Source organism: Hemiscyllium ocellatum, chromosome X (genome assembly GCF_020745735.1).
Source record: "Hemiscyllium ocellatum isolate sHemOce1 chromosome X, sHemOce1.pat.X.cur, whole genome shotgun sequence".
Taxonomy (NCBI): Eukaryota; Metazoa; Chordata; class Chondrichthyes; order Orectolobiformes; family Hemiscylliidae; genus Hemiscyllium; species Hemiscyllium ocellatum.
The window spans coordinates 9,370,181-9,382,566 of NC_083453.1; the positions used below are offsets into that span (position 1 = coordinate 9,370,181).

A 12,386-nucleotide genomic window follows, 5' to 3' on the forward strand; every position below is an offset into this window, starting at 1 on the left:
GTTTAGTAAGGCTTTCAACAAGGTCCCTCATGGTAGGCTCATCCAGAAGATTAAGGTCCATGGGATCCACAGTGACTTGGCCATTTGGATTCAGAATTGGCTTGCCCAGAGAAGACAGAGGGTAGTGGCAGAAGGTGTTTTCCAGGCTGGAGGTCTATGACTAGTGATGCCCCACAGGGATCCGTACTGGGACCTCTAATGTTAGTGATATATCTAAATGACTTGGATGAAAATGTAGAGGGTGGGTTAATAAGTTTGCAGATGACACAAAGATCGGTGGAGTTGTGGATAGTACAGGAGGTGTCAAAGGATACAGCAGGATAGAGATCAGTTGCAGAGATGGGCGGAGAAATGGCAGATGGAGTTTAATCTGGGTAAGTGTGAGGTGCTGCACTTTGGGAGGAATGTTAAGGAAAAGTGTCTGGTTAATGGCAGGACCCTGAACAGCATTGATGGACAGAGGGGTCTTGGGGTTCAAGTCCATAGCTCCTTGAAAGTGGCCAGGTAGGGCAGTAAAGGAGGCATATGGCATACTTGCCTTTATTGGTTGGGAAATTAGGTACAAGAGTCAGATGTCATGTTGCAGCTTTATAAAATGTTGGTTAGGCTACTCTTGGAGTATTGCATTCAATTCTGGCCACCACATTACAGAAAGGATGTGGAAGGTTTGGAGAGGTTGCAGAAGGGGTTTACCAGGATGCTGCTTGGATTAGAGGACATGAGCTATAAGGAGAGGCTGGAAAAACTCAGGTTGTTTTCTCTGGAGTGGCAGAGGCTGAGGGGAGACTTGATAGAAGTTGTTAAAATTAATAGAGTTGATGGTCAGAAAATTTATTCCAGAATGGAAATGTCTAAAACTAAGGGGCATGTCTTGAGGGTGAGAGGGGGTAAGTTCAAAGGTCAAAAATGGAAATTGCTGGAAAAGCTCAGCAGGTTTGACAGCATTAGTGGAGAGAAAGCAGAGTTAATGTTTTGAGTCCAGTGACCCTTCAGAAAATTGAAAGGAGATGTGAGGGGCATGTTTTTTAACACAGAGTATGGTAGGAGCGTGGAATGTGTTGCCGCGGGTGATGAGGGAGGCAGATACTATCGGGAGATTGAAGGGACATTTAGATAAGCTCATGAATATGCAAGGAACAGAAGGATATGGACCAAGGGCAGGCAGAAGGGATTAGTTTACATTGGCATCATGATTGGCACAATATCTTGGGCAAAAGGGTCTGTTCCTGTGCTGCACTGTTTGATGTTCTTTCTATGTTCAAACTGGTGCAATGCATTGGCATTCCAGTCTGTTGCACCACGGAACAGTTGGTGCCTAGCACTGTGCCAGGCAGATGGTCATGATGGCAGGTGATGCAGTTGACCCCATCAGGTGATACCTACAGGAGAGGGAGGTTGTGCCATCACAGGTCATACCTCCCCACCCTTCCACGTGTGTATTGTGTGAGGCTGGGCCTGTGGTTAAAGCAGCCGGGTAGGGCCCTGGCACGGGGACAAAGCAGGCGACTCCTGGGAAATGCAGAGAAACCCAGCTGCTCCTTTCCTTGCCGTTCAGACCTTCGAGAGTAGCCCTGGAGGCCACTCGCCCAGCAGCAGTGAAAGCTCTCTGCCAGGAAGTGCCAACAACAATGACAGTGGTGTGGAGATGAATGCCAACGGTGGGGGCAGCTCTGAGGATCTGACCAACGTCGAAGACACTGCCTCGGTAGACTCCACGGCCCGGATGCCTGATGCCAGGCTGAGGAGGAATGTCACGGCACTCCAGCGACTGGCCAACCTGAAAATCGGGAAACTGAGGCAAAGTCGGAAAGGCACAGCTGCAGCGCGAGGGCTGAAGCTCCCCTCCATACAAGGCAGCGGTAAGCAAAGGGGGCACGAGGGCACACATGGGGGCGCAGGGGGCCAGGCTCAGAGAGCAGGGGGCTGGGGGCAGGGAAATAAAAGCGGGGGGGGCCTTGTTTCCACTGATGGGTGAAATTAGAAGTAAGGGGCTTTGCCTCAAAACGAGGGGGAGCAGATGTCGGACTGAGTTGAGGAGGAATGTCTTCATGCAGAGGGCTGTGAATCTGTGGAATTCCCCTGCCCCGTGAAGCAGTCGAGGTTACCTCATCGAATGGTTTTAATGTGGGAAGAGATAGATTTTTGAGCAGTGAAGGGATTAAGGGTTACGGTGAGCAGGCGGGTTAATGGAGCTGAGGCCACAAAGAAGATCCACCGTGATCGTATTGAATGGTGGAGCAGGTTCAATAGGGCCCAACGGCCTACTCCTGCTCCTGGTTCTCATGGCAGGGTGCTGGGGTCAAGGAGCAGGGAGCTGAGGTCAGGGGGCGGGGCTGGGGTCAAGGAGCAGGGTCTGACATCAGGGTTCGGGTTGGGGTCAGGTGCTGTGGTCAAGGGGCAGGGCTAGGGTCAGGGCTCAAGGAAGTAGGGGGCTGATATCAGGGGTTGGGGTCAAGGTGAGGAGGTGGAGGCAGGGTGCTGGGGTGAAGGGTCAGGGGCATGGGTTTAGGGGCAGAGGGCAGGTCAGAGAGTGCCACATTCTCACTCTCGCTGTGTCTCATGGGCAGTGTGCACATGTACCTCTCTGGTGGAAAGGGGGTACTGTAACCTGTGCTGTCTTCTGCCTTGTAGGTTCACTCGGACAAAGCTCTGTGAGTGAGCTCTCCACTCTGCCTTGTCACCGGATCGTGAACACAGCAGGGGGCTGGAGCCCCCTGCTGGAGCGGCGAGGTAGCACCAACAGCACCATCAGCTCCGCCTACACCGTCAGCCGCCGCTCATCGGTTGTAACTCCTTACCTGCCCAGTCGACGGTCCAGCGATAGCTCCCTGCTTGGGGGCCATGCTAATGACGGTGCATCCTCCGTGGGCTACCCTCCCACCTCTCCTGATGCCTTGCAGAGATATGGCGAGATGGCACCATCTGCCACCTGCCCAGCCCTGCCCAACCTCTCGCCAGTGCAGCTATACCACCTCAAAACCAAGTATGCCGCTGCCACTGGTGGCCCACCACCCACTCCATTAGTGACTGTGGAACACACGGGCATCAACGCCAGGCCCACACACGCCAGGGATCACACCAACCTTGCCCTGTTCCCACCTGATGGGCTGGAGTGCCCGAACAGTGGGGGAGGAGGCTCCTGTGGCTACGGGGCAGGGGTGCTGAAAGCCCCTGAGATCCCTGGCATCAGTAAACCCATGGTTGAGACCCAGTTGGTGCCCAAAGTGCCACGGCTCCACAATCTCCACCACATGCATCCAGTTGCAAGGCGGCACTGCCAACTGCAGCATTCTTCAGGTTCCACCTCCAACCTCTGTGGGCACATCCATTCGCCTCGGCCACCCAGCATTACTGAAAATGTCGCCATGGAGACCTTCGCTATGGATACATCCCATCCAGCCAGCCTGGGGTTACCTGATGACATGGCACTCTATAGTAACTATCCAGAGGCTAACATGGCTCCCTTAAATCACCTTTACCCCAACCAAGCGCCCAGGTCTCACAGCGACATGGATTTTCCCAGCCGGAATCTCTCCGCTAACTCCAACGGAAATCTGGAAGCCACACAGAGCTCTTTCAACCAGGGCTTAATGGCCAGAAACTCATCACTCCAACCCTACAATGGCCGTCAGTGTCCAATGAATCAATACGACACACCATTCCCGAACCAGGAATGTTTGGAGGCAAACAACATGCCCATCCAGTGGAATGAGGTAAGCACAGGAAGTATGGATATTGCTGAGATTCCTAACACCCGCAGTGTCCAGCAAAACCTTTCCCATCCCAATCCGTGCCTGAGGCAGGTCCACCTGAACCCACAGTCATCCCAAACCCCCATGATGCTCAGCCAGGATCATTTGGACATGCCCCTGAATCCCCAGGATGTGTTGACTGCACACCAGAGGATGCCCACTGAGTATCAGCAGCCAATGAAACCTACCTTGCCATTCCAGCAGTCAGCGCTAATGTTAAACCCGTACCAAAACCCAAAGCAGCTGTTTGCAGCCCAAGTGAACTACAATCAGTCCAGACATGCACTGCCCAGTCCACATGGCGCGAGCCAGGAACAGACTGCCAACTTGCGCCATCCAGACTCTGCTGCAGCCTTGGGCATCAGGCAGCTCTGCCCCCCGTTGGAGGAAGACAGATGGACTGGGGCCCACACACCAATGCTACAAGTGAAGGAGATGATGGTGAGGAACTACATCCAGTCCCAGCAAGCCCTCATGTGGGGCCAACCGGCAAAGGGTGCCAGTGCGGAAACACCAATGCCCGTCAATATGGACAGGTCAGACATCAGTCTATGCCCAACTATGCACAGCTCTTCTCCAAACAGCTGCCAAACTCAAAGTCCACCACACATGGCTTTAAGGTACACCAATTGCCAAAGCCAGCCGAATTTGTTAAGTCCTCCAACTGCAGTCCAAGGAAAGATGTCAGACAGTGCGGGAGCTCCGTGTTTCAGTCCAAGGATGGTGCCTCACCCTCCTGCAGCACAGAAGCTCCGAGGCAGACAGCACAGCCTTCAGCCCCCACAGCAGCTCCAGTACCCGCTCGCTCCAAGCCATACGAACCCTGCTCACAAAGCAGCCGCTCCCACCAACCCAGCTCAGCCAAGCTGCCTGGCTCCAGGAGCTTGTCGCCAAGGGCAGTTGCAAGGTGGTCACTTGTTCTTCTCCGACCTCAAGCAACACGGGAAGTCTCAAATGGGCAACCCTGTGCCAATGCATTTGCCACCAAGCGACTGTACCCTCCAGCCACAGGCGATGATGCCCAGCATGGAACCCAACCTAATGTCGAGTACCCTCGACTCTTTGGACCTGGCGAATACGCAGATCGATTTTGGAGCAATTTTGGATGAGGGACAGCAGCCTTCCTTGGTACCAGACTCTTTAAGTCCCAACATTGTCCACAACCCCTCTCAAGCATCCTCTTGTCTTATGGCTCCCTGGAACACGCTGACATTGCAAACAGGAAGGTCCAACATGGCAGTCGCTGACATGAATTCCATGCTGACAACCTTGGCAGGAGAAAGCAAGTTCCTCAACACCCTCTCGGAGTGAGAGGCAAATTCGAAGACCTGCCGAACAGTGAGCCCTGGCTGATGAAAGCGCAGATTAAACCGACAAACTGTACATTCCCACTTTAACCCTCTGCACAGCTGGTGAAATGGAAACCAGTCCAAACTGTTCAGTGCCTCACAGACATAACCCCATAACTAAACAGGAAGCGATTTCCCAAGCCCTGGTCACTTCCACCTGTCCAAGCCACACGCTGGTGCTGAGTAAGTGAGGGATGGAATATCCCAGAGAGCACTCCGGGATGACAGAGACTTCCAGATCCGATCAACATGAAGCAGACAAAACAATGAGCACTCATTCTGTTCCGTCTTGCCACAGTTTTCTAAAAAGCATATATTTTTCCACTTCTACAGATCGATAGAACACAATCGCTCAGTTCCAATGTAAAATCCAAAGTCACAAGCTGAATCATGCAGCAGTTGGGCAGCACTTCATCAGCACGCTTCCATTTGACTTGTTAAAACTGTCTGCCAAAAATAAATCAATTTAAAACTGATACTTCAGGCCTGGTTCAAAACTTTTACTGCCAGTAACACTCATTAAATCATTTGCAGTTTCTGAACAGAAAAAACGCTCCACACCATCACCAGAGCATAAGCCAATTCACCTCAGGAGGAGTCGGATACTGTGGGAGAGCTCAAATCCCTTCAGCTAAAAATGCAGAGGTCACTGTTGAGATTCGCTGGAGATTCACCGTTTGTTGAGTTTAGGTTGGACATTTATTGTCGGACCTGTCCCCACCGGTACTGTACCCCAGTGTTCCACAGGGACAGACCTGTCCCCACCGGTACTGTACCCCAGTGTTGTACAGGGACAGAACTGTCCCCACCGGTACTGTACCCCAGTGTTCCACAGTGACAGACCTGTCCCCACCAGTACTGTACCCCAGTGTTCCACAGTGACAGACCTGTCCCCACCAGTACTTTACCCCAGTGTTGTACAGTGACAGACCTGTCCCCACCGGTACTTTACCCCAGTGTTGTACAGTGACAGACCTGTCCCCACCGGTACTTTACCCCAGTGTTGTACAGTGACAGACCTGTCCCCACCGGTACTGTACCCCAGTGTTCCACAGTGACAGACCTGTCCCCACCGGTACTGTACCCCAGTGTTGTACAGTGACAGACCTGTCCCCACCGGTACTGTACCCCAGTGTTCCACAGTGACAGACCTGTCCCCACCAGTACTGTACCCCAGTGTTGTACAGGGACAGACCTGTCCCCACCAGTACTGTAGCCCAGTGTTCCACAGTGACAGACCTGTCCCCACCGGTACTGTACCCCAGTGTTGTACAGTGACAGGCCTGTCCCCACCGGTACTGTACCCCAGTGTTGTACAGGGACAGACCTGTCCCCACCGGTACTGTAGCCCAGTGTTCCACAGTGACAGACCTGTCCCCACCAGTACTGTAGCCCAGTGTTCCACAGTGACAGAACTGTCCCCACTGGTACTGTACCCCAGTGTAGTACAGTGACAGACCTGTCCCCACCGGTACTGTACCCCAGTGTTGTACAGTGACAGACCCGTCCCCACCAGTACTGCACCCCAGTGTTGTACAGTGAGAGCTCGGTCTCCACTAGCACTGTACCCCAGTGTTATACAGTGACAGCTGGAACTGACAACCGGAAGCGGCAGGTACAAATCACTATAAATGCTGGAGGAAACATCACAGGAGCGCTTCACAGGAGACTCCCAAGCACTGAGGATGTCACCTAGACGGGACGAAACGTCTGCAACACAAATTCTCAGCTTGGCGAACAGAACCACAACAGTGACAGCTCCGTCCCCACCAGTACTGTACCCGTGTTGTATAGTGATAGACCTGCCCCCAACAATACCCCAGTGTTGTACAGTGACAGCTCCGTCTCCACCAGTATTATACCCTAGTGTTGTACAGTGACAGACTCGTCCCACCCAGTACAGGGATAGCACGGGGTTAGGTACAGAGTAGAGCTCCCTTTACACTGTCCCACATCAAACACGCCCAGGACAGGGACAGTACGGAGTTAGATACAGAGTAAAGCTCTCTCTACACTGTCCCCCCCCCCCGCCCCCGCATCAAACACTCCCAGCGACAGGGACAGCACGGGGTTAGATAGAGTATAGCTTCCTGTACACTGTCCCCCATCAAACACTCCCAGGACTGGGAAAGGGTAGGGAACATTATTGTGCCAGGGTTGGTCCTTTGCTTATCTCCAGTGCCCAGTCCCCTTCTCTTTCTCCCATCTCCTGAAGGTTTCTGTGGTTTCTTGATTTTGGGAGGTGTCTCCTGTGTTTGCTCTGAGCTGCAATCCTCCTTTTGACATTTCCAGCAACTCTGCACATGCTCAGTGAATGGACACTGAGATATGTCTGGGCAGCTGAGCTGCTGTTGTATGTTGAATGAGGGAGTGCTGAGTGGTATTAAGAGTTGCAGTGGGCACTGTGAGGTATGGGCACTGACAGATTGGCAGTGAGAGTGCTGGGCACTACTGTGGCACAGTGGTTAGCACTGCTGCCTCACAGCGCCTGAAGACCCGGGTTCAATTCCCGACTCAGGCGACTGACTGTGTGGAGTTTGCACGTTCTCCCCGTGTCTGCGTGGGTTTCCTCCGGGTGCTCCGGTTTCCTCCCACAGTCCAAAGATGTGCGGGTCAGGTGAATTGGCCATGCTAAATTTGCCCGTAGTGTTAGGTAAGGGGTAATGTAGGGGTATGGGTGGGTTTCGCTTCGGCGGGTCGGTGTGGACTTGTTGGGCCGAAGGGCCTGTTTCCACACTGTAAGTCTAATCTAAAGAGCTGTACAGCATGGAAACAGACCTTTCAGCTCAACTCATCTAGGTTTCTTAAACTGAACTAGCCCCATTGTAGTGCTTGACCTATATCCCTCGAAACCTTTCCTATCCATGTGCCCCATCCATTCAAATGTTGCAATTGTACCAGCCTCCACCACTTTCTCTGGCAGTTCATTCCATACACACACCAACCTCTGGGTGAAAAAGTTGCCCCTTAGGTATTATATCTTTCCCATTCTTACCCTCAACCTATACCCTCTAGCTCCGGACTCCCCCACCACAGGGAAAAGACCTTGTCTATTTCCCTATCCATGCCCCTCCCAATTTCTCAACCTCTATGTGCGCACTCAACCTAGTCATCTCCAATCAGTTAGTGCTCAGCTGCCATGCCTTTTGGTGAGAAATGCCCTTCCCAGTGGGCACTGTGCCAAGTAGACAACAGGACCTGGCTTTCTGGCATTTTAGTGGGAGGCTGGTAAACCTGGTACATTTAGCAGCCTTGCTCTTTGGAACTCTGGAACTCCCTACCTCCTGTCTCTCACTACTGGATCTGGAATTACATACTCCCCTCTTATTGGTACTATCCTTATGGCCCTACACCTTCATTTAAAATCTATCAAACATTTGCAAAAAGCCACAGAATTTTAAGATGCTCATGAACTTGAATTTCCTTTAAACCAACTCACATGACAAAAAAAAATCAGCCTGTCAACTGAAACATAAACGGGAGCCACCTTCAGCTCCTCAATGGGAATACGCTACCCGCTGAGTAAGACCAGCTGAAAAAGTGCAGAGTGTCAAACCCTGGAATGTGAATTAAGGCGTGAATGAGTGTAAGTTTGATAACTGAATGAGTATGGGGAAACTCACTGTAGAAAGGTGTCTGGGCTAAAACGCCCATCCCGCCAGTCTCTTCTCCGGGAGCTGTCAGAATGACTGCTTTCCACTGAAATGCTCAGGCCAATAGCATTGCCGCAGGCAACCGAGCAAAGTGGACACAGACATTCCGGACACAATTGAAGGCCTTTCCTATTTTGTGGATCAAATACATGAAAGAGCCTCAAGATAAACAAAAATGGATTCAGCCAGTCAGCTCCTCAATCCTGCTCCACCATTCTGTAAGAGCATGGCGGATCTGATTGTAACAACATAGTCACACCTATCCTGATAAACTTACGCCACACCCCCACCACCCTTGAATATATTCATTGGGTGATGTGGGCATCACCAACTAGGCAGTATTCATTACCCCATTTTTTGTTGCCCCCTTGAGAAGGTGGGGGTGAGCTGCCTTCTTGAACCACTACAGACCATGTGCTGTGGGTTGACCCACAATGCCCTGAGGGAGTGAATTCCAGGATTTTGACCCAGCAACACTGATGGAATGGTGATATATTTCCAGGATGGTGAGGGGCTCGGAGGGAAACTTGCAGGGGGTGGTGTTCCCATGTATCTGCTGCCCTTGTCCTTCTCGATGGAAGTGGTCGTGGGTTTGGAAGGTGCTGCCTGAGGATCTTTGGTGAGTTTCTGCAGGGCATCTTGTAGATGGTACACACTGCTGTTACTGAGTGTCGGTGGGGGGAGGGAGGGGATGTTTGTGAGTGTGGGGCCAATCAAGCGGCTGCTTTGTCCTGGATGGTGTTGAGCTTCTTGATGTAGCACCTTTTAACTACTGGAAACACTCTAAAGCACTTCAGCTGTGGAGAGGTGGACTGAGCAGGACTGGATTTGACTTAGGAACTTAGCTACAGAGGGAGAGCAGTAGGCCATTCAGTTTCTCTCACATGTCCCACCATTTCAGCATCTGCCTGAATGCGATATTCCCACATTATCCCCATATCTTAACACACTCAGTAACTGAAAATCTGGTAGTCTCTGATTTGAACAGATTTAATAACTGAGCTCCCACAGGCCTCCAGCATATAGAATTTCCAGGGTCAGTACAGATGCGATTGGCTAAAATTTATTCTTTCAACCTATTCTGTTGATCCCTTTAAGAATTTTATCTGTTTCTATGAGATTACCCCTCAATTCTTCTAAACACCAGAGAACAGAGGCCCAGTTTTCTCTCTCTCTCTGGAATTGGTCTGGTGATTCTCCACTAGTCTGTCTATGGCAAGTGTTCCTTTTTGATAAAAAGGACCAGAACTGCAGCTAATACCCCAGATGTGGTCTTTTTTGCTGCTGTACTTTAATTCTTAGAATAATGGCTAATGTATGAATTGGTTGCTTTCCTTGTACCTTACCAGAGGCAATAAATTCACCAAGAATGGGTTTCAGATACAGGATTCAAAACATTTACAATTCAATTATGAATTAAACAAAAATATTCACAATAGCCCAAAACACATTTCACCTGCAGAATGATCAAGCTACAATTGTCGAGTCTTTCTAAATGATCAACCTCAGTTTAGATCCTTTGATATCTTTCTAACCACAAAGGCCTTCATTCAAATTGCACGTGTCAAAGGTGTTTTTCAAGAAGTTCCAGTCACTGAACATCAGTCAACTGTGGTCCCAGGAGCTGGCAGGGACTGCTGGTGTTAGATTAAGTGAAGCATACAGTCTCTCATACAGTCATAGCAGAACAGATAAGATCAGCTGCAAACATGTCCTATTTGTGAGAAATGTGTTTAACCTTGAGATGAGGGTGTTTGTGACCTTTGTGAACACTGCCAATATCAACAACGTTCAACAGGTTTCAACCTTAAGGGCTTAATGCAAAACAGATTAGTCACTTGCTCTCAACCCCGGAAACCATTTAACTCTCCTTGGAAAGGTGACTTTATGAGCCGGTGCTGTTTGCTTTGTAAATCAGCCCTTAGGTCATTTCAGCGCTACTGAACACAATCACTGGTTAACCAGACTACTGATCTGATCACTTTATCCCCTTTCTGCTTCATTCCCAACCCCATTCGACATCCGTCCCAAACATGGGGAAGCAGAACTGGTCTGGCAGACCAGTTTTCAGCTTGGTCCTTCTCTCAGGACACATTTCCTCTCTTCGTGACTCTCTCTCTCACCGGTCATCTCCTAACGTTAATATTTCTGAATTTTGCAGACCTTCAAACTGCATTTTGACCATTGATGCCCAGTCCCTCTACCAACTCTCAGCAGGAATATGTATACATTTGAATAATTGAACTAATCCCCATCCTTCAATTAGCTGAGCCTCAAACAGTTTCTAATGACTGTAACCTCCTGATGAAACAAGCTGACACAGAAAGCCCTAAAAACACTACTCTCACAAAGAGGTCAGGATCACTTTTGTGAGCGTCTTCCATTCCTCAAATCCCAGGCGACTCTCCTTTTACAATCAGCCAAAATGTTAACTGCCGCCAAACAGGGACCACAAAACCTATTCACCCAGTCCAGTGCTAACTGGTCCATCACCTCCGTGACGGCTCCCATAAGGTGCAACTGACCAACCACCACTCCCGGCCTTCTATCTGTAACCCTGCTCACTTGCTACTCAGAAAACAATTACTGCATCAGTTGGATCAGCCTCCACTACACTCCCAGGCAGTGCATTCCAGATCTTGACCAATCAGGCCACCATCACTATTACCTTCTTTATTGCCAATTACCTTGAACCTGTGACTTGTGGTTCGCAAACCTAACACTAATAGGAGAGGCTTCTCACTGCCCTGCTCAGACCTCTCAGGATTTGAGGATCAGTATGGAGTCTCCTCTCCACCTTCTCTGGAAGAAGTCTCAACGTCACTGATCTACATACACCCTGAAATCACTCTCTTCTGCACCCTCACTGATATCTTCACGTCCCTCCTCAAAGCAGTGCCCAGAACTGTGCGACAATAATTTGGCTGACCCAAACCCATATCTTATAAATATTCATCATAACTTCCTTGCTTAGATCCTCTATGCCCTGATGCACTGACTCCAGATTCCTGCAAGTCTTACCAACAGTCTCAATCTCACCTTCAAAGATTTATACAGATACACGGTGCCTCACTGCAGCTGCACCCCTTTAGAATTCTACACTTTATTTTATGCTCTTCCTCCCAATCTTCCTGTCAAAATAAAGCAATTAAATAGTTTAAGGCACTCAATAATGTTGCCCCATAAAACGTGATAGTCTACACCCAGACTCTGACTCTATGTGATAGGTAGCCAGTTCTCTAACAAAAAACAAAGTTAAAATAAATGGCTGGCAAGATACAGTTGGTGAGGTGTCCAAGGGAGCAGAGAGCTAGAGTCCTTATAGCATAGGATAAAGGCCACTGAGCTCATATCAGCTCAGCATGGTAATCCAGTCAGTCCCAATTCCCTGCTCTACACACACTCCTGAAGGTTTATTTCACTTTCAAAGTCCATTTTAAGTCATTAATATCCCACCTCCTGGTGGGCAGGAAAGGTGATGGCCAAGTGGTATTATTGCTATTAATCCAGGAGACCCAGGTCATGTTCTGGGGAGACAGGTTCAAATCCCGCCACAGCAGATAGTGGAATTTGAATTCAACAACAAAACAAACGATGACCATGAAACCATTGCCCACCTGGATCATTAATGT

The 12,386-nt window shown here is 50.0% G+C and overlaps 1 protein-coding gene across 1 annotated transcript in view; it reads left to right on the top strand.

Annotated features, from left to right (window-relative positions):
- Positions 1-5,577, top strand: part of LOC132805685 (transcriptional activator GLI3-like) — a 49,691-nt gene extending 44,114 nt beyond the window's left edge. Inside the window, exons 10-11 of the mRNA XM_060820868.1 lie at positions 1,556-1,859; positions 2,632-5,577. Coding sequence (XP_060676851.1) covers positions 1,556-1,859; positions 2,632-5,063 — 2,736 coding nt within the window. The 3' untranslated portion in view covers positions 5,064-5,577. The remainder of the gene's footprint in view (positions 1-1,555; positions 1,860-2,631) is intronic.
- Positions 5,578-12,386: the final 6,809 nt, after the last annotated feature.